This window comes from Agelaius phoeniceus, chromosome 2 (assembly GCF_051311805.1).
Source record: "Agelaius phoeniceus isolate bAgePho1 chromosome 2, bAgePho1.hap1, whole genome shotgun sequence".
In the NCBI taxonomy this organism is placed as follows: domain Eukaryota; kingdom Metazoa; phylum Chordata; class Aves; order Passeriformes; family Icteridae; genus Agelaius; species Agelaius phoeniceus.
The window spans coordinates 71,383,949-71,407,389 of NC_135266.1; the positions used below are offsets into that span (position 1 = coordinate 71,383,949).

Genomic DNA, 23,441 nt, shown 5'->3' on the forward strand with positions numbered 1-23,441 from the left:
AGATAAGAAAGTGAGAGCTGCCAGCCTTCTGCTATCTACCCTAATGGGGATCTTCACGCATCACAGTCAAACTTCCAGCCAACCCTCCAGATGGCTACTGTGCACCTGCATGTGACACTGGGCTACCACCACTCATGGCAGTGGTTTTCTCCACTTGCTCCCTTCTCCTAGCAAGAAGGTAGGCTGGAGTGGAGGTCCAGGTGAGGCATCTTACTGCTGATGAACCACTCTGCCTTATTCTGGAGATTTTCACACATAGAGGATATACTTGCTACCCTTCTGCATGACCACAGGCTGACAGCACCGTGGCTGGGCTAAGGTGTCATCCATCAGCAGCCTTAAAATGCTCAAAAGAGAGTTTAAAGACAACAGTGACATGTTCCTCACCGGAACCAGATATTTCAGGCAAAAATGTCCTCAGATTGTGGCTTGGGAGGTTCAGGTGGGACACTGGAGGAGGGACCACCAAGGAGCCAGTACAGCACTGAAGAACCCACCCATAGAGGGGCTGTGAGGGCTCTCTCTCTATGAAGGTTTTTAAGACTCAGCTTAACAAAGCCATGCTAACCTGAGTGAGAACTAGCAACAGCCCTGCTCCAAGTGGGAGACTTGGCTAGATGGTTTCCAGAGGCCCCTTTCAACCAGCATTCCCACAATTATTTGAGTGGAGCATTCATCATTGCAAGAAGCTCTCCACAAACCAGGAACTGCCTACTTCAATTTTAACCTAAAAGTTATTATTTACTGATAATGTGTTATAAAGGAAAGGAGGACTGCCTGTGAGAATTTCAGTAAGTATCTGACCACTTAGTAGCACTTAACATTTCATTAAATTAACACAATTTCAGTACATCACTGTGCTGGTATACATCTACATTAAGGTTTACATGCCCTCACAAACTTTGGAGCATTAGAAACTGTGTAGCTTCTGAATTCTTGATATCACAGGACATACTATGTTTTTTAGGAAAAGCTACTCCTAGAAGAGGTCTGGAAACCTCTAAAAAGTAACTATTCCAGGACTAGGGCATTGCTACTGAGACCTGAATAGGAAAAAACTGTGGTGAACCAACACCCTGAGAAAGTAAAATATTAAGTCACAACATAAAACAAAAACCCCAATTTTTTCTTGTACAGCATTTAGAACAGAAGCTATACCAAGGAAGCTGAGATGATGGCAGAAATAAAAAAGGCATACTCTATTTGATAACACACACTCACAGGACTGAGCTAACACCTCTAGAGAAAAGGGGGAGAAATGGCTGGACCAGCTCTTACTGTCAGTGGGAATAAACCAGCGCTGCTGATCCACACCGTTAGCACAGTGACTGAACTTTGTTGACATTTGCCTTCAGTCTTGAGAGGAACACTGAGGCACTCATCAACAGAAGGGTCACAGCTCGGGGTCACCCTTCTCCACGTTACAAATACAGGATATACTTCAAAGAGCAGAAGTCTTGAATGTTGGTTCTGCCCATGTGTGGCTCTTGTGTGTAGGAAACCATCACAAGTTTAACCATTTAAAACTGACCACTCATTTCAGTTGCAAAACACTCCCTGCATCCTGACTTCTAAAACAGATCTCATTTTAAGACAGACGCAATGAAAAATCATATTCCTTCATGACACCCAGAGCAACAAATGGCTTTTGTTTTAGAAAAAAAGTAAATATCCAGTCCTTTCTAAATACCATTAAGCACCCAGAGGGTTATCCCAAGCAAAAGCTCAGGGTAGTGGAATTGCTCCAGCCTGCTTAATCACATTGCCTTTGGGAGTGTCACATTGAACATTTAAACAAGGAGGCAAGTCTGTGTGCCATGTGTCTACTATTTTTATGCATGGCAGAAAAGGATATGAGGTCAATGTGCCCTGCAGAGAGTGATTTGACTTCTGAGTGAATGCAGAAACTGTCTTAGTGTGCCTTGCCCAGGAGATGGCAATCCTTCTTCACAAGCTTTATATGAGGAATTTGAGCAAATCAAATGACGAACAAAGGAACAGGTGTTTGATTAAAACAGAGGGCTCTATTGTAATGTTTGTTTTCCCTCTCCTCAAGCTGCTGGATCAGAAGCAAAAAATGTGAGGAATTTTTTTCAGGGAGATCTGAAACCATCAGTGGGAAACTCTTAACTGCTTTTGTTCTAGTACTAGCAAGTTCAGGTCTCCTCTCTTTGATTATCATGTTTTCCAGACACCTTAATCAGAACAAATCTACTGACTGTCTCTTTGCAAGGCCAGGGATAAAAGGATATATTTTTTTGAAAACAGGCATTTTCCCTGCTAGAGAGACAGCAGAAAGACTGGTCAGGAGTAGTCAAGTTAGCAGTAAGAGCTCCTGAGACAGAAAAGCAGCAGTTATCAATATCTTAAGGGAGAAGTATTCTGAAATTGTATTTGTCAACAAGGGCTGCCCCCAGCTGTAATCCCAGGATGGCTATCTGTGAGTACAAAAATTCTGATGGGCATGAACTGAAAACAAACCAATGCCAATTCTGGCCAAGAAATTTGATTTCTCTGACTTGTCAGCCAGCAAACCTCAGCTCTGGCTCACAGAACTGGAAGCTGAAGTTAATTCAAAATGCCCCAGTACAGCAGCAAAATGAGGTGAAGGACATGTAAATAGGGCATGTAAATGGGGCTCCCTGACACGGTACACACAATCTCTGAATCAACCTCCTTAGATGTGTGACTCCACCTGAGGGCAAGATTAAGAAAGTTACAGCTGCATTTGCCTTCTGTTCTGTGTGTGTGTTTTTAAGAAGTGGAAGAAAGAGCCAATTAAAAGGCCAAAACAGCAACTGACTGCAGCTTGCCAGATTGAAAGGGATGAAACTCCTGTAAGCGTGCCTGTGATGGATAATCCTACTAAAAGAAAGATGACATTTATACTTAGAGGCACCCCACCCTGCAGAATTATAGTTAAGGCTCACCACTGTCTCAAACAGCTCTAAAAATGTATATTGTTCAATCAGAATGACTTGCAAACTGATGTGCTATTGATGTCCTGGGATAAACTGAACAAAGGCACTTGGGGACTACATGAAGAGTCTCACAATAAAGCTCCTGAAAATGATCTTATTTTACATTTTTGTAGTACTTTCAAATTTTGGCCAATGCTGAGAGTACACAGATTTAGGTAAGGATGAAGGTAATGCCCCCAGGCAGCTTCTGAGGCTATCTGGTACTTTGAGGAACAAACTCTGAAACACAAGATTTCAAAGCCCACTGGTGGCTCATGGAGAAGCTGTATCAAACTGAAAGGCAAGTTGACAGCAGAAGCTTTATTGACTCTGTTTTTACCTCTCCCCATGTTTTGCTACAGACTGTAAGCCCAGCTAAGTGGGTTTCCATTATCAGGGTCTCACATGTAGATATCAACCTTTAAATTAACTGAAAACATTGCCAGTAGTTTCTAACTTCCCCACACTTTGATTTCATCCAAGACTGTCTGGCCCCCTGTACCGTGCATTCCATGTGAACCAGTACACAATGGTCAGTTCCTGCAGGCTACCACTTCCAGCAGCATGCCTCCTCTTGAAATCCCCTATTCCCTAGGCTGGAAAAATCTGCTGTTCTCTAACTGCTCCTGTGAATCATCTGAAGTCTTCCCTGCTCCTCTTTTGTAATTTCTAAACCTGTATTAACTAAAGGTTCTGTCCTTGACTCTCTTCTCCCCCATCTCCAGTAGTAGGCTTATCCAAACCCAAAAACTCAGGTATCATTTGCTGGGATGATAAAGATATTCTTATACTCCAGGCTCTGATTTCTTAATGTCTGACCACAAGCTCAAATGCAGGAAGGCCAGAACACATTTTTCATGTTTTCCTCAAGTGCTTTTTCCCAATGTGCCTCCTCATCTTCCTCATTCATTGACTGCCACCACCTCACCTGTCTTCAGATCTGCAATATTTGGCTTACTCAACCTGGAATCTCCCTTGATCTTCAAAAGAGATTATGACAGCATCATGCCAAGTCTTTGTCATCCAAAATACTGCTTCCACATCCATTAACTGACTAAAACACTTGTTCAGATTCTTATTTCACAGCTTTTTTACTGCAACATCCTGCCTCCTGCAGGTTTGTTCAAGCAAGAAATGGCATTTTTAGCTGATACAGAACACAGCATAACAGGCTCCTGGTCCATTAACCATTAGCATTCTCTAATATGAAGGGAATTGGTAGTAACTCTAAAAATGTCTGATCCTAATTCTCTTACTGCTAACCTAAAGAACATCAGGATATTAACAAATCATCAACTAAATGATTAAAAAAAAAGCCAAAAAGTAACAGTTAATACAGTGACATTTACAAAATTACTTTTTTAGTTTGAAGAAACACTGCTCTAAACATGAAAAACAAATACACAATATGTGAATAAAACAAAATACCTGATAGTCTGAGGTCATAATAAGTCCACCTGAGGTAGTGGTAGGAGGAACAACTCTCACTTTTTTCAGTGGGGGTCCCTGTGTGTGACTGTTGTCTTGGTTCCCTGGATGACCAGTTCCATTAGTATGGTTATTGCCCTGCTGCTGCTGCTGGTTCTTCTCAATTGTTTAAACACAAAGAAAAATTTCAACTCAAAAACAGTACATGAAATAACATAAAATCAGGAAATAGTGTAAAAGCCAGTGAAACATGATGATACTGTTCTTCTAGTACTTACTTTGTCTCCTTTATCATCTGGTTCTTCTTCTGTTAAAAATTCTCGTTTTGGGTAAGGGATTTGACAACCTGCAAAAACACTGTCCCCCAAAAAAGTCTATTTATCACTGTATTAGAACAGAAGGGTAAGACCTGTAAGATTCACACTTTACCCATGATAGTTTCAAGCTGCCTAAGCCATCATTTAATAGCTGCAACTAAGGGAGAAGTTTTCCCTGACTATCACCATTTTCTAAACTTTGCAAAAACATAATCATTTTTACATATTCAATTTTAATGTTCATTTGACGCTTATACACTAACTTAAGCTCCCAGTAATTTTTTTGTTGGTTAGAAAGGTCCATCACTTGTTAGGTATCTACAAGGGCACAAAGAGCTATCTCACTTATAGCTATTGTGTAATTCACAGTCTCAGGACTAACTATAAATATTCCTGGAAACGCCACTGACTATTAAAAAAAGTTTAAAAGTAAAAACCTGGAAAAAAGTTTAAAAGTAACTAGAAATTCCACCTATCAACTCATACCTCACAGTCCACATGGATTTGCTACTTCTAGTGCAAGCTAATATTTACTTGCCCTTCATCAGTAGAATGTATTTATAGTAAAGTTTCTGTACACCTGTTAGCAATACTTACTGTGCATTCACATTAAAATGTCAACCTAAATTTGAGAAAAATGCCAAACACTATCCTAAAAACAGTTTCTGTAACAGGCAATCATTCGCACGACTTTAAATCACAGAGACAGTTCAGGAAATGCTATAAATAATCCAGCAGGCTTTAGTGAAATAATTTCATTTTTAATTAATTCCTTATAAGTATACATATTTTATAAATTCTTCCCTACATAAGGGTAGAGAATCACAGACAGGATGTACTAATAGCTTTCCTCAAAGGGTGTACAGTCATGCTCTCTGGCTAGCCTTTTGGAAGAAGGGCTTAATTTTTAATGAAATCATTCACTGTCCATAAATTCTCTCCCTTTTGTAAATCCGCCTGTGCAAACAAAAAAGAGGAGTGTCTACAGAAAATGGATTTAAGTTGTTAAGGATGACAGCACAGAGACACAGACTTGACTTTCCCCACCCAGTGAATTTACAACAAAGGCTAAGACAAAAATGTAAACTAATTAGAGACTGTCATCTGGCATTCTGAGGCAGAGAAGCGGACCTGCGGGCACTTAGCAGTTGTCTACCAAGATCTGTAGCATGCATAATCAACCTGTCAGTGAGTAACAAGATTAGTGCTGCAACTAATAGGATCAAAGTTCCATAAAGCAAGAGATTAATAAAAATGCTACTTAATTTTAAAAACCACGAATGGCATTTTAGTGGTTATAGCTCTCTTTGGTTGTTAGCCAGTATTTAGCTATATATTCACAAACATACTTAGGGCAGAGAGAAGGCACAGCTCGAAAGGATCTCTGAATGCACTGATAGGTTAATAAACTGACCACTTACTCGGATGTGGGAAGAGGATCTTCCAAGAAGTAAGGATCCTGCATAGCCTGTTCTGAGGTAATTCTCTTTATTGGATCCATAGTGAGCAATTTCTGAAGCTGAAAAGAAAAAAAAAAAAGAAAAACAGAAGAAAAAAACATCTTTACATTACTAAAACCATTTATAGAAACTTCACTGTATTCCTGAAGTTAAGATGATACAAATGTGTGTGAACTCAAAAGCCTAACCATAAATGGCATAACCACATTCTTTTCCCCTGTTAAAATAGTAACTTCATTTCCTATCAAAGGACACCTATTTTCACTGGCAAAACCCAGGACACTCAGTTTCAGTCACAAGTCAATGGTTCTATCAAAACCATTCAAAAAGTTTCTACAATGTACTAGCACCTTTAACCACAAAATAATTTGAGTTGCAAGGGCCCTTTCAAGGTCAGTTAGTCCAGCCCTCTGCCATGGGCAGGGACATCTTTAACTAGATCAGGCTACTCAGAGCCCTGTCCAGCCTTACCTTGAACACTTCCAATGATGGGGCTTCCTGAATTTTGTGCAACACGTTCCAGTGCCTCATCACTCTCTGAATAAAGAATTTCTTCCTAATGTCCAATCTAAATCTACCTTCCTTCATTAGAAAGCCATTATCTCTTGTTCTATCAAAAGAATGCTCCTCTCCAGCTTTCTTGGAGACTCCCTTCCAAGTACTGACAGGTGTTATAAGGTCTTGTGGGAGCCTTCTCTTCTCCAGGCTGAACAAGCCCGGCTCTCTGAGCCTGTCTTCAGAGGAGAGGTGCTCCAGACCTCTGATCACCTTTATGGTCCTCCTCTGGACACAACACCCCAGGATGAGGCCTTGTGAACTAGGAACACCAAACCATAACTATTTTGTTTAGCTCTAGTTCTGAGTTGCAGCGATGCATTCTTAAACTACATGGTTTTTATTCAAAAAGTCTGCTGTACATGCAGATACTTCTCTCCATTCACCCTAGCAGCTGTGTGGAATACAGCTGTGCTGGACAAGCAACATGAAATAACCTTCAGATACCACACAGAAAAATAGTGAGTTTTCATGTTTCAACTATACAATGAAGTGTCCGAAGCAAAACTACACCATGACATATTGTCCAAGACTTTATAACAAATGCTTCACTTTTAACCTGCAGTGGGTATTTTTAAACAAGAAAATACATATGTAAATAAAATTAATTTATATTTCCTAATCATGCTTTTTAGAGGATTCATACATTTCACCTTTTTAAAAAGATCCAGTATCATGATCTAAGTCTGAACTGGTCATTTCCTTTCACTAGGAGAAATTCATAACTACATGTGAGAATTCATAACTGCAATGCAAATCTCCATACTTCAAAAGCTGAGGTTGAGAAAGTACATTTCCCTCCTCAGCCTTCAGTTTTGACAGCATGGTTAAAACTTGATAACTATGAATTACCACTATCAATTCAGTTTTGTTTTTCACATCATCCACAAGAACTCACAGCGCTCTGAGTCTACATGAAGTTTTTATAGAATAGCATGTTGAACAAGCAAATTCTTACTCTCTCAAAAAGCACTGCCAAGAGCCAGAAAAGGAAAAGGCAAAACATGACAAAGAACTGCCAACACACTGAAAAACATGAATAAAAAGCACTGCAAAATACTGGCATCGTTTGTGATGACTGGATTCTAGAGCTGTCCATCACAGGATAACAAGTCTTGGTCATGATCAGTCATACAAAAAGAAATCAAAATGATTGTGCAACCATTATCCACTTAAGGGATCAAAACTTCTGCCCCCTTGTACAGATGCCACACAGAAGCAATCATTCTACATATTATTACAAATATTTTCTATTTTAAAAACTGCTTGATGTAAAGATCACCTGACTAAATGACACAATAAAAATGCAGTAAACTTCATACATCATCTATTAATGGGACAATCACTACAGTTTATATGGACCAAAGTAACCACAGGACAATCAAAAAAAAATCAGGCATATAGGAATTTTTAAAAGTAAAAGTAAACTATTGAAAGTATGCAAAGCAGCAAAATTAATAAGGATTGCAGCAACACTGCAAATCTAACTACAGGCTAACACAACTATAATATGACTTAAAGAACAAAAACTTCAAAATTACTTGATGCTTGAACGTAATCCAGTGCATGAAACTCAGAATCATTTTATCAATGTGAGAAGATATTTCATCAATGTGAGAAGATAAAGTGATTTTGCAATTTTCAGAGTGCGGAGTATCAGTTATTCCTAACTTTATGAAGTTAGTTACAGTGGACTTAACACTAGCTCAACTCTTACTTGAAACAACTGTAACATATACAAGGGATTTTTTATGTCAGCAGGAACTTACCAAGTGGAATGCCTTACTATCTGGTTTAACTTTATGTTTTTCCATATATTTGATAAGGCTGCAGTTGGTATACCTAGAAAAGGAAACAGAAGTGATATTTCTAATATGCAAAACACTGATACTGCAAAATTTTCCTGATAGTCATAAAACATATTAATAAGAACAGTTTAGTCTCCCTGCAAATCCAATAAGCAGGGAAAAACCACAACTATCAACACCACAGATTGCTTAAAAATGACAACTGCAGAAAGGCATGTTTCCCTCACATCCTTATAAAAGCATATCATACCCACACAAAAAGCACACTTTTAACCCTGAGTGTGCAGACAGCAAACTATCAACTGGATTTAAACTGCCTGGTAGCAATTTCACTACTACACTCTTTGATTCTGTGTATTTCTCATGGCAGTGAAGATATATAATAAGCTCATCTAAATGCTCTCCTGCAACCTACAGGTTGCTACAAGAACATTCACGTATTTACTTTTTGAAGAGAAGCTCAAAAAAAGGCTTCTAAATGGTTGCAATTACATGGCAGATGCAAGAAATGCATGTAATTATACAGCCCCAAATGCCTCAGCACAGAAATCAGGCAATGGGGTGGCACTTTAAGTGCAGGTATTAGCCTGTGGCAATGTGACAGCAAAGCTGAAGGGCATTTTCTTCTTTAGTCACTGTAAGCTACCCTAGACATCAAACCTGGCAATTATACCCACTGTTTGCTGGAAATGGTATAAGGTTACCAGACCCCTTTTAAGCAGCTATTACAGAAAATCACTGCCAGTACCACAGATTTGGGAACAGCTGTGCTTTGCCACACTGTGCTTTGCAAACTTCAGAGCTGCATGGGGTCTTACTGGCACCACCTTTTTCACAGCTGCCACCTTACCCTTTACAGCCTCTGGCTACTCTTCTGATCCACACCACCTCAACAGGCCAAGTTCACCGTTATGAAACAACTTTATTTTTCATTTTTCACAATCTAAGTCATAACAATTTCACAGTCCTTGTTTGGCATCTACATAGAAAACAACTCAAATTGCAAGAAATTTCTTGCAGTGTAGGAAAGATATATAAAATATGCTTTATTAAGAAAGCTCAACACAGACTTACGTGTTTCTCCGGAAATCTTTCATTAAGGTTGAATGTTCTGGCATCTTTTTTATGTCTTCCCAATCTTTATCTGCAAAGCAGTATTAGTTATTTTCTTCCTTTCTCTCTGAGTAAAACAAAGCATTTCCAAGTATCTCCACAGCCTTGATATGTGCTTTTTTTGCATTCTACTTCTCTAACCTTGTAGTCTTATGCCTTTGTACTCCCTAGCTCCTACTCCTTCATCTTCACAAGAAATCATACCAACACCCAAGAGGCTCCAGCTGGGTGCTGATTAACTCAAGAATTTGAAAAAAATATGCCAGCTACAGTGGCCGTAAAACAATGCTGAAGAAAAACACATCAGGCCTTGAGCTTGAACCCTTCAGGACTGTTACCAAATTTATTTAGACACAGCTGTGATCTCAGGACAGGAGTACACAGACCTCCAGCAAACCCTGTCTCCTTCTAAGGGATTCTCTGTTCTGACAGCACTTTTAGTTACAGGAAACTGCCCAGAAGTACTTCAGCAAAGTAAGATATACTGTTATTAAACAAAAAGTTAAGAAAAAGTAAAGTTTGCACACTCAAAATGAAGAATAATTCACCTCAATGTAGACCAAGGCCAAAATGGATTTCAAAATAAAACAAAAAATTCAGTACCAGCACCTAACTTCAAATGTCTTAAGCTCTAACTCTTGAAAAGGCTCTGTGGGCAACTAATTTGGTTCAATTCAAATATTTACTAAGTCTGATCACTACTGCAGAACACTGAGTTTAAAAGCATTGAATAAATAAATAAATAAGATAGAATTATTTAATTATTACTTAAACAAAGTATTCTCCTCTTTCCTATCCCATAGACATGAGAAATTGTTTCAGATATGGCAAGTGTCAATTAAAATGCAAAAAAAAGCTGCAATTGAAGGAAAAGCATTTCTTGAAAAAACCAAAGAACTCCAAAGGTCAAACACAGACCATTAGAAAGGATTCATTAATCCAATCAGAAAACCAAAATGAGAGTATCATCTACTTATATAAGCAATACAGAACCAATGTAAAACCCAAATGAACTAAGAAAAGTATAACAGGGTAAAATTCTAGTTTAAAAGCAGAAGGGGACAGTATTGCTTGAAGAAGTAAAACTACGGAGACAATATGCAAAGGCAACATTTCCATGAATCTCATAGAGCAGTACAGAAGAAATGAAGCACATACACACCAAAAAAAGGCAAAAGCAAAAATAAGAGCATGTTTAATAACAAAATTCTAGAACCAACACAAACATATAGACCACAAAAGTCATGTGAAAGGAAGAGGCAAGTTCAGGAACAAAAAACACCCCGAACAATTAATAGTGGAGCAGGGAACACAAGCAGTGAGGAGAAAGATAAACAAAACAAAAATAAAAAATAAGGCCCCTGTTACTATGACTCCTGCAATCATGTGAACACCAGAAGACAAAGTATTAACTGAAGAAGCAAGGCAGCCTGCATAAAAACAAAGTGTGACCAACACTGAGGGGAAAATGCAACACAAGTGATATTCCCACTGCAATTTGTTTTGGTTCATACACCAGTTCTTGGAAGAAAGAAATTTTTTCTATACCACCAGTTTTCCACCAGGTGGGGGGGGAAATCAATATCCTCCATTACTTCCAAATGCTATGTTTAATTTGGCGTGAGCTAAATAAATTCATAATATTCACTAAATATATGTATTTTTTGCCTGGTTTCATAAATCATCAGTCACCTTGCAAATCAATAATCAGTACTGAAGCAATGTAGAAATATTCCTTCTCATTTTTAATCACCCAGCATTAAATACACTCTTTTAAAATAATAAAGCACTGGTACATGTATACACAAAGATAACCCTACCATCAATAAAAGGGAACATACCTAATTTGACCATTGGATTCTAGATTTATAACTCATGAAATAAAGATTGTGTTTAAACAGCTTTGCTGCTTTGATCAGCTGCCACCTTCATATGCAAAGAAAGCAATATGGATATCTTTCTTTGAACAGCAGTGATAAAAAATACAGTATGTACCTGCAGGAAATCCCATTACATTGAATATTCTGTCCAGCTGGTCATGGTGATAAGGATTACTAGTTTTGATATCTTCTTGTCGACAATGGAATATTGGCTCTGATGTTAGCAGCTCTGCAAATATACACCCTATGGCCCAAATATCTTTAAAAAAGGAGAACAGAAATAAAAAGAACAACAAATGAATCTTTCCAAAACCATCTGGATGAGGTAGAATGTTAGTGTTTAGCTTATCAGAGATAAGGTCAAGTTTCTATTGTAGAAGTGCAATACTTCCTCAACTTTTTCTTTTAGCTTTGAATGGAGGTACCCAATTCAGAAACTACACAGGAGCTGAGAGAATAGCATATGAGTTTTTGTGGGGTTTTTGAAGTGTAGTTACCATTTAACGTTGTAAAAAATTATTCTGGTTAAGAATAAAAGTGAAGGAGAAACTATTGGGATAATGGTCAACACACAAAACACCAAGAAAGAAAAGCCAACCGGCATCTTGTTCTTTCAGTGCCACATTGTCCTGACCAAGAAATGTGCAACTGCTGAGCAGCCAAGTTTAAGTAAATGACCCCATAAATACAAGCTGAAAAGTAGTGGTGTTGATAAAAACCAAATAACACCTTGAAAGAGAGTAACACACAAATTGCTACAAGCCCACACACTCACAACTTTTCCACAACATTCATTAAAAAAAACCCCAAACCCCACAACCGTTCTCTTTTCACTGTTGCCTTCCTATCTAATAATCAGATCTCCTAAATCTTCCCAGTTGTTTTCTCAATTCTTTTCTAGTATATACAAATACAATTTTTAACTCAAAGTGGTGCTACACTGAGCCTTGAATGAACAAGGTCATAAACAAGGACAAAAGCAAATAATGCAAACAGCATAACTCCATTACTCAGTGTTTTTACGCAGTAATTTTTTATCTACACTGAAAAAACTATGTACTAAAGGCTATGACTGCCCATGCAGTTTCACACGCTGCCATCAGAAGAAACAGCAGTAAGCATGAAAACACAACAAATTAAGCAGTTTGAAGGAGCATATAAAAATTTATCTGATCTATAAAAGAAACACAGTATTAACAGAAAAGTAAACAAGAATACATTTTAGGCATAAACATGAGAATTGCTGACAGAAACACAGATAGGATCTTTAAAAAAACAAAACAAAACAAGAAAAAAAGACTGAGTTCTGAGGAAGACTGTCAGGTTACAGAAAAACAACACAGCATGCTGACATACAACCTCCATGTCTGTGCAAAGCAGAGTAGCTGCTAGGGAAGTTACTTGCTCCCAGAACTGGTTGCCAGCCTTTAACACATCTTTTAAACCAGGCAGCAAGAGAAATCTTCCCAGTGCTTTTCCCTACAGTCTCTCTCCTTTCCACAGCAAAGCTGATCAATGCAGTAAAAGTGAATCTAATCTCCCTCCAGTTTGCTGCTGGGCTGTTCCCCTGTTATACAGCCCACAAAAGCTCTGGCCATCTGTCAGCTGTCTTTTTCAAAGACACAGAGAGGCTAAAATGCAGCTTAATTTTACATTTTAGCTTCAGTGCAGCCACTATATTCTCCATTCTGTACATTCTTTATTGCATATCTTTATTACACTAGGTAATAACCTCTGCAATGAATTTAATGCACTGTGTCTCACAGTCATCCTAACACAAATTCTACTAGCAGTTCAAAGATGCTTCCGTATTTTTATAGCCCCTAACAGCATTTATGAAAGTCCTGTGTGAAAGCCACAAACTTAGATTGCATTGCAGGGCATTTGGAGATAAAACCCAACAATATATTTCATTTCTATATATAGCCTGAGACCCCAGGAAACTAATCAATTTGTCAAAGATTAATGTTTCTTCAAGAAACAAGGAACATACCTTTAACTCAGCTACAGTCCTTTGAACAATTTATCAAAGCTTTAATATTTGGGTACAGTTTACATAAAGAACAAAACAGTACATTTTTGTCCAATTTACTTACCAATAGCTTTGGTATAATGCCTTGCTCCAAGAAGCAACTCTGGAGCTCGATACCAGAAGGTTACAACTACTGGATCCAAGTCTGCTAAAGGCTTCAGAGGTGAATTAAACAATCGGGCAAAGCCCATGTCAGCTGCAAAATGCAAAGAGAGATGCTTTAAAATTTGAGGGAAACTAGCAATCTTTTTTTTTTTTTTTTTTAAACAAACTGATTGAGTTTACTTGTTAGCACTATCATCACTCCTAAATAAAATGCAAAGGCAGACTGTAGCAGATATGAACTCTCTGAGCAGATTTTCTTTCTGTAGAAGTTACTGGACGGCATCACCTATGGAGTATATCATTATAAATCATTACTAACATGAGTCATTTACAACAATGAATTAACCATTGTTCTGAAGAAGTGCACCAACTCCTCAGGACACTGGTAAATCCTGACTCATTTTACCTGATGTTCTCTGGTAAAATATTCTCATTATTATAGGATGTTTTTTCACAAAGCAGCAATTTTTAAAGCAAGCAAAATGCAGATTCTGCAAAGGTTAGAATGATTTATAATACATACGTGCACATGACAAAATCTCCCTCTTCATGAAGTTAGCTGTGGCAAGACTTCCCTCACACAAAAACAGCACCTAAGCCTAACAGCATCTGCCTCCCTGCTGATTTTCTATCAAGATGCATTTCCAATATCAATATATCAGTGCTAAATACCATTCAGGCTATGATTTTAAAATTTTGGTTGTGGGCATTATATCATTAAAAACTGCTTCCTAAAATTTGTAGCATACAACTGCCTAGGAAGTTGTCTGAACAACTAAATGTAAGTCATATAGGAAAAATGGGCAGAGACTAAAATGTTCAGCTTCTCCCACGAAATTGCTTTCCTGACCCACCAACCCCTGAATCCCAAGACAGAGTGACCCTCTCATGTAGGGATATTCATATGCTGAGAAAAATTTGAATGAAATGAGATGAGTAGCTACCCTGAGGGAAAAGGACCTACATGCTATAGCCCAATGAGGGAACACTGCAGTGTAAATATGGGTCTCTAACTTGACTACACAATCCTTAATTATTTTTTCATATGCATTCCTATTTATGATTGCTTTAAGGCATTTAAAAAGAGAAACATTTTACAGTTTTCTACATTAAAATATCAATTACTCAAAATTGGTCAAGTCACTAATAACTATGAATAATAAGGAAAATTGTTGGCAGAAAGTGAATTTATGACCCAAAGTGACACAAAAAGACTATAAAAATTATTTTAAGTTAAATACCAGTTATGTATTTTTTATAAAAATTAGTTACACTGGAAAAGTGGAAGCCCTTGGTATGTGTATAACTTCTGCATTCTTTAACGGCTGTGGCAATCTTAAGAAAATAAGAAAAAAAAAAAAATCTACATTTTGATAACACACTTCAAAATCCAAGGTTCCCCTCCCTCTTTCCCTGCTGGGAATGGATGGCTCAGAGGACTGGTGGCCCAAAACAGAATCTTTCACCTGTCCATTAATGGAGTCTGACTTAATTTAGTTGTTTACTAAGTTATTCTCAAATTAATTCAAAACTATGAATTAAGAAATAAATGGGTGGTCTATGTGCAATTACTAGCAAGTAGTTGTGTACAGCAAAGATCACCACCACTGTCAAAAGTGAGTCCAGAGGATGACCTACGTGCTCTGTTTTGGAAGAAACCCTCCATGAAGAGTAAGGTAATATGAAGAAATTTTCCCTTCTGTTGTCCGTGCTGTACCTGTTTTCTATGCAGACCTCAATCCCTACTGCCAACCTTAAAAGCTCAGAAAGGCATTAGAAACTTTCAGAGTAGGATCTGCAGAAACATTCAACCCTGGCCCATCACTCCTTGGATTCCATAGGACAAGGGAAGGCCTAGAGCAGCACTGAATGCTCCCAGAAAATCCTACCCTGAATCTTTCTACTAGTGACTAACAATATAGTTCAGATCAACAAAACAGTAAGAGAACAGAGCAACAATGCAGAAGAGTAATCTCACAAAAGAAAACCAGGGGAAGTGAAAAAGATGAACTAGCCTTAAAAAACCCTTCTAAATGGGGCTACATTACCATAACAAATGTAAGCAGGCTGTGCATTAGTAGCACTGCCATGATAATGCACAGCCTGGTACAGTTTATTATTTTTAGACTACTGTTAATTTTTATTTATGTATTTAGTTTAAAACAATTGAACTTCTACAAATCATCCTCTCACTGCAAACAGTAACTCCCACCAGAAAATGTTACAATAGTGTGGAGTGTTGGGTCCTTTCTAACCTGGTATACCCCAGGCTAGGCATTTAGCATTAGCTATTCACTGTCACTAAACATTTTGCATGGATTTCTGTGGTTTCTGCACTTTTAAGATCCCTTGTGTTCATCTCCAAGGGACCTGCCTACTCCTTCAAAAATATTTTGTAGGCTGTCATCTTTGATTCCATTATAAGATTTAAGTTTTGTAGCAATGAGTAGTTCCCTATTTAGATTTTTATAAACAGCAGCAAGATGTCATGGCATTAGAGGTAAATGGAGGAAATTTTAAAATCCCATTTTTCTCCTCCTTTCCTCCTAGCTAGCTGTCATCTTTAACCCCACATCAAAATGCCCCACCCCACACAAACACCCACTTAAGCAAAACATAATGACAATTTCCACTTTTTATTGATGAGGCTACAGCATTTCATTGTCAGAACTGGTACATGGGGCTAATATGATGAAGCCAGTCACTCACAAACAGTATTTAGGCAATGTGCCCAGGCACACACTGGTATTATACAGTGACTACTTTAGGTGGTAGAACTGCACCTTCAGAACATTCTAACTTAAATGCTACACTGGGACTTATCAAAGATATAAACATACCAATTTTTACTCTTCCTCGCTCAGGACCTTCACCCATAACTAAAATATTAGCAGGTTTCTGTGGAAAAAAAAATAAATATACAATACATATACCACGATAAACCTAAACATTAGTCTCTGAAAAGTTAATTAAGCTTTGTTTTGCCAGTTTTAAATCAACTTTGTTTTGATAAAAATGACAAGTTTGGCTGTCACAGTAACGCTGTGCAAGGACCCAGACACAGGCTCTCCCTGACTGCATCCTCCTCTCGTTTCTTCTGGGCATTGCTGTGCTCCAGCAGCACATTCCCTGCTGACAACCTGGTGTCTGTCCTCAACATGCACCAGCTGGCAGCCACCCAACTGCTGAGATTTCTACCCAAATTGCCCTAGATCCTTTCAGTGGGAGGCAGTCCCACTGCTGCCCACCACCCCAACCACAGGGATGGGAAGCCAGCTTACAGCAAGCTTTGCCCAGGGTTATTAGGCACATTTGCAGACACATTGCACAGAAAAATATACAAGTGAGATACAGATGAAACATATCACTTGATATTGGAGAGAATACCATATCACTTGATTTTGGAGAGAACACTCATCTAAATTCTTCCTATTTACAAGTGTTTACCAATTCACACAGCTGCAAAACTGGAAAGCACTGCCTTTATGTTATTCTTCTGTCTTTCCTTTTTTTCTTTTACTATGGAAGCAAGTTAAAGAACTGAGCTAGAGTTTGGCTGGTTAGAAACATGATAACTCACTTCATAATCCTCTATTTTCTGCTGTCCTGTTTCTTATAATCCATTCTCAGCATCTGTAGTCATAGGATTCCTCAACTCCTAACACAGCTTACATAATGAAACCTACAGTGCTTATTTGGAGGGAAAAAAGTAAAGAAACTCACAAGTAAAGCTGATAATGTATGCCAGACTTGTTCTCAAATGGAGTGATTTAGATACCCCTTAGTTCTGTAAATCCTGGACAAAATAGGGACTCCTATTCAGTTGTGACCTCTAAGATTGTACTAAGGCTGAGTTACAGCTCTTGCTTTGCTTCTCCAGTTTAAACGGATCTGAAGGTAGAGTACCTGAGCAGAACAGCTCAGACCACCTAAAAGTTAACGCAATAAATCCTACTATCTTTGTGTGGTTTTCTAAACACATTCTAGGATATTCTCAAGCCTTCCTGAATCTATCAGGCTCTAATGTAAACACACATGCAAAGAAGCAGAACACCACAATATGATATCAACCTAGAAATAACTGCTATTAGGTAAAAACAAGGCAGAAAATATTAGTACTTGAGCAAAAATTTTCCTTGAGAAATTAAATTATTGTTGTTTATGAAAGGCTGCAAAATGGATTTCTGAAAGTCTACAATCCTTGGACAAAATATGTAAAAAGAACCTGATGCATTGCATTTCTGAGAACAGGTTAAGGACAGAAGATCTTATCAAAAATGTAGTCAAAAAAGGTGAGATATATTTCGTTGTCTTTCCAACAGCAAGAACAACAGATCCAGCTTGTGCTGTATTAGCTCTGTGATTTCCAGAAGAAATTGTTCCTCACACCGCCACCACCCCCTTTTGCCTTTTTTTAAATAAAGGCATACACTCCAGATAAGTATTGCTTCAACATTAAAAAATGCAGAATGTGGGCACACAGCTCTCAAACCATTTCATTTAGATTGCCTCTACAAAAGTCCTAGAAATAAACAAACGGCATACATCTTTAAATTCATAGTTAGTGCTGAACTTTATGGCAATTCAATCTGCTAAGTATGAAAACACATCATTTCACCAAAGAAATCTTTCTATTGCTATACTGTGACTCAAAGAACAAATCCACATCTTTTACAAAACCTGCTTCAATATATATAGGGTGTTAAGCTACATGTCTAATTATCATGTTTTCATTAGAGTTAACAATACATTACACAGGCACTAGAATTTTTCAGATATATAATACATGGACATAATACATAAAGTACCATTTTTCCCCCTTCAAGTTCACAGGTTGATAATACTCTACAAAAATGCTTTTAACATCCTCATGATATTTTCACTTTAAAATATTTTACTGTTTGGATTTTGGTAAGGACAAGAAGTCCTATTCACACAAAGACTGTCATATGTATTATACCATATGACTAATCAGCCCAGCACTGAGTAACAATTCCTGCACCAAAGATCTCCTACCCTAAGGTCAAGGCAGGTAGAGATGAGAAAGCACAGCAAGACAGTACTAGTCAGCAAAGTAAGTATCAACAGCTTGATTCACACTCACATTTCAGAAGTTACAGAACATACTTAACAATAGAGACAATTTAGAAATCTGTGTAGGAGTATTCTAAAGCAGCAAAATAAAAAAGAACCCTCAGTTGGTCTGAAATATTCAGTAAACCTTTTTCTAAAGCCCCAAGTCCTTCACTGAAAACAGCTCTGTTTGGAACTCAAGATTTTTCCTACAGACAAAAATATTTATGTAATCACATCACTGTAAAAATATAGCACAGTTTAAAAAAAAAAAGTAAATTAGATGTCTTATTCTGGAGGCTTCCATTTCTAAAATCATTGTATGCAGAGACTGGAACAACATTTTTTGTTCAAAAAATTTTCCAAACAAGACCATTCAACTTAAATTTAATAGGGGGATATCTACTAGAAATCAGTATAGGAGTAGTATTGATATAACTAAATACTAAGCATTTTGAATAATCCCTGAAAAACACTGAAGGCCACTAACAAAAGTGAATACACGTGTCAGGAATTATTGTTACGCATCTTTTAATCGAATCCACTATCTGAAGATAAAAAACCCCAACAAGTCCCCAGATTTGTCTATTTGGGCAACTCATTACACATTAAAAATTTATTTGCAAAGAAAAATAAGCAGTCATTAGAAGCAGAAGGGAGAAATTTGGATAAGCATTAGTTGAATTTATTAATTTTCAGTTTAATTCTAATTATCCAGAGAAAATTGAAGTTGAAACTGCTTATTCAAATCACTTGGGCTGAGCAAGTGAAGCAAAATCTTTTTGCAATTCTTATACTGTATTCTGAAAATACTCTACTTTAAAGCAGCTATATATTTTTTATAACTACAAATTACCAACTAAAGTCCCTAATTTTTGTACTAATAAAGGAATAATTACTTTTGTCATTCAGTAAAATAATCTGTGCATGCCAGACAAATGCTAATGAGAAACCTGTTATGAAACTAAACCAAATGTGAAGAGCCATGCGGTGATGTACAGCTGAATATTTCAGAGACCAACAAAAGTGTCTGGCAATCCCATAGAACTAAATTCAAGAAAAATCACCCTTCTCCTTCCAAATCCACCTCAGCAGCAGAGGGAGAATTCATTCTCATGAAAGAATGACCTTGTGACCATGGCACAGCACTAAATCTTATCTTGTCCTATATTTGGCTTTGTAGGACTCCTCTTTATGATTCCTAGACAAATCCTCTTCTGTATTTAATCACTATTACTGCTGAAAAGAGAACCCACTGATATATCTTTAGGTACTTCTAATTTAACAATTATTTGCAAAGTGCAAAAAGAAATTCTAAACAGCAGGCTAATTTTAACCAAGGGAGGTAAAAACCCAAAGAGGTTCATAGATCTGTGAAGAACTTGAGACAGTCACCTTTACCTATCTGCCTGATCTCACACAATGCTGCTCAGAGTCACCCTGAAGTCTGGTGATGAAGGCTGCACAATTCCATGCAATCTTGTCTCTTTCACTCTTCTCCATTGCAGTGTTCTTCCTTTCCTTTTAACACCACAAACAAGGTTAGTCCCCTTGCCTCTTCTCTTCTTCATTAGCAGAAGGCACGGACAATCACTCCTTCACTGCAAGAATGTCCAACACTTCCTGGGACAAACATCTCTCTTCAGTCCTATTACCTAGATTAAAAAAAACCCTGAAGCTCTCTCATGCTCTGTATTTCTTGGTAGGCTATATTTGTTTCTGGATCTATGCTCATTCTTGCTGATTTCCTCTAGCTGTTCTGCCTTGGGCCACCCATTTCTTTGAACTCCAGTGCTGCAAATTACACATTGCTCCTGCTGAGGCTTCACTAATGCTAAATGCAGTGGAGAGATTGTTTTACATGCCTGGCACAGCATCTCCCACTCTGTATGATCCCAGTATGGTACCCTGCCTCACTGCATAAGGCTATTGATGCATGTTAAGGTTACCAGCTGTGCATTTTCTTCATATCCTTTTGGCAGGACTACTACTATGAACAAACATTGCAGTCACATACTGCTTCTTAACATATACTGAAAATGTTTGTGTTCTTTCACAGAGGGGAAACTAGACTTCAGAACTTATCTGAATTGCTGTCTTGAAGGCAAAAATGCAAACAAAATTAAAATTATACCAGTCTATGTCATGATGAGATGTGACAAAAAGAAAAAAAAACATCATTCCTGCTGCTCAGAGGAAGTTATTGATGGAAGCAGGAGATGATTATTTATTCCAAATTTGTATACGAAGTATCTGGAAATCTTAGGACATTGTCTCATGCTCCTGGAAAAGTTTTTAGGTCTTAGGCCCTCCTTTCACAAAGCTTTACTCACCAAAGTAATGAGGAAAGAACTGAGCATTTTTAGACAGCTTAGCCATTGCAATTTTTGATACATAGTACTTTAAGCATCAAACCAGTCTGCAGGAACTACTATTCCACATAGGTTTTGCTACTAGTCTGTTTCTGAAATCACCAGTTTTCATAGACTGATTTTAAACACAGGTATCAGTGAGTAATCTAAACTCCTCTGAATTACCTATTATGATATTATAATGTCAATGCTACCTCCTCCCCATCCACATTTTTAACTGCTTGCAACATCTCTATGTATACTAATAAACAGACTCATAACTCTTTACACATCCTTATTAATGTACCTTTTAATAAGGTTTTAGTATAATCCTAACCAATTTTCATTTGGATAATCCAATACTTACGAGTTGGGCTCCTAAAACATTACACTCTAGAGGATTCACAATGATGGGGTGAGTCACACCAGTGATATTTGTTAACTCCTGGTATTTGTGCATCCTTACTGGCTGTGGGACCAGTTTACAGAACTGGCCATGCCATCCACTTCCACCTGTGATGAGCCATGATAATTTATAAGAAAATAATACTGGTTTTCAATTTAAAAAACAAGAGCAGATTAACTTTAAAAGAACCATACTAGACAAAGGGCTTTTATCCCTAAATTATTTTGCTTTCGCAATTATGACATCAACAATGATTCTATTATGATTTATAGTGAAAGACTTCTTTCTATTTTAGACTTCAAAGTATCATACTAAACAATATAGGAATTATAATCTATATTAAACAATACAGATTTTATTGTTTAAAAACACAATATAAATTATATTATTTAAAAACACAACCCCACAATCATACAAAACCATAACTGAACTTCTTCAGCTATATTTAAGCAAATGACTGTGAAGCATGAAACAAAGTAAATTAAAAATGTCTTGCTGAGAAAAAAAAAAATCAAAAAGGTTTTGAAAGACAACTGCAAGGGCTTAGCAAGTCGCAGCCTGCTCAGAAGAGCGCTTTTGTGGCACGGTGGTAGAAATTCTAATATACTGATGTGGTTTATCACGTCCCAGTCAGGCCCTCTGACAAGAAAAGCTGTGCAGCAAAACCTACTAGCTTTCAGCTTGGCTTGCAAAATTCACACCCCATCTCAAGGTCTGTGACTCTCAAAAGAGTCAATGTTTATGCTTCTTCTGGCATATCTCTAACAACCTTGTTATCTTCAAGCAGACATAACCTACATCAAAATATTTCCTTATTATCAAGGTGGTATGATCTCTTATTGCATTCTTAGGGACTGCAGTTGTCCTTTTGGATCAGTTTAAAGTTAGAGAAAATAATTTCATTCCAAAATAATTCAATTTTCTTTCCACTTTAACAAAACTGACTACTTCAACATTAAATAGTACTCTAGCACAATAGCAGTGACAATATAACCTTATTCAAATGATAGTATCAGCACTTTTCTGAAGTAATTGCTTTCCTTGAATTCAAATATGTTAATTTTCTTTTGCAACTGATTGGGGCTTTAAAACATATTATAATCAAAAGACCACTACAAACACTGGTGAAAACAACAGCTCCATAGAATATCTTAATGTTCAGATTTAATACATGTTTTCTGATTACATAACACAAATTGTAAAAAGCACTGCAAAATTAAGAAAGCCTGTTCTAATGTAATACTTCCTGTTCATTATCTTCCTATAAAGAACATCCCAGAGCTCTTTAAAATAAATAAATTGAGCATCTAAATAAAATTCTCTTCAAAACTAAGAGCCATTAAAATTACCAGTTACAGCCAAACAAAAACAAACCACTAAATTATCAAAGCACACATGTCCAAAAATTTTAAAAGTACAGGAAGTATTTGGATAGGATAGAAAATAGAGGGATGCTGTATCTATGCCAAGGGGGCCTTCTGCGAGTTACCATCAACCATATTTTATCTCTGTTTCAGCCTGATGAAAGCTGTTAGTCTCACTACTATGTTTTTAGGCTCTGAACACACTCCAAAAATTTTCTTTCACTGCTGTCACTCCATTACTGCCAACTTGGGGCACTGTAACTTATTAAAAGCTTGCACACTGCCTAATACACAGACTTTTCTCACTTTCACTGGAACTGAATTCAAGCCGAATAAAAAAATTAATTACTCTTTTCAGGCCAACTCTTTCACTCCCTAGAAATGTCAGCGCAAGCAGCAGGGCATGACTTTCTGTACTAAGACTCAAAGCAAGGAAATGTGGATATCATAGGCAAAAATATTATTATAGCAGGAAAATCTACCATGTCAAATATCATTAACACACCATTCAAAAGTGTAATAACAAGCTTAATACATTAAAATTAACATAAAGAAATGTATTTCCTGTGGGTTTTGCTACAGCAGCGAT

General features: G+C 37.4%; 1 protein-coding gene across 4 annotated transcripts in view; it reads right to left on the bottom strand.

The window, feature by feature from the left end:
• Positions 1 to 23,441, bottom strand: part of CDK8 (cyclin dependent kinase 8) — a 69,684-nt gene that overhangs the window by 1,421 nt on the left and 44,822 nt on the right. The window contains exons 5-12 of one of the 4 annotated variants that reach the window (XM_054654949.2): positions 16,499 to 16,556; positions 13,618 to 13,749; positions 11,637 to 11,780; positions 9,603 to 9,672; positions 8,490 to 8,562; positions 6,127 to 6,224; positions 4,667 to 4,745; positions 4,389 to 4,544 (exon numbers count right to left, since the gene is read on the bottom strand). In XM_054654949.2, coding sequence (XP_054510924.1) covers positions 4,389 to 4,544; positions 4,667 to 4,745; positions 6,127 to 6,224; positions 8,490 to 8,562; positions 9,603 to 9,672; positions 11,637 to 11,780; positions 13,618 to 13,749; positions 16,499 to 16,556 — 810 coding nt within the window. Of the gene's footprint in view, positions 1 to 4,388; positions 4,548 to 4,666; positions 4,746 to 6,126; positions 6,225 to 8,489; positions 8,563 to 9,602; positions 9,673 to 11,636; positions 11,781 to 13,617; positions 13,750 to 16,498; positions 16,557 to 23,441 lie in introns of all 4 variants that reach the window. The other 3 variants (XM_054654948.2, XM_054654950.2, XM_054654953.2) reach the window with 3 other exon arrangements.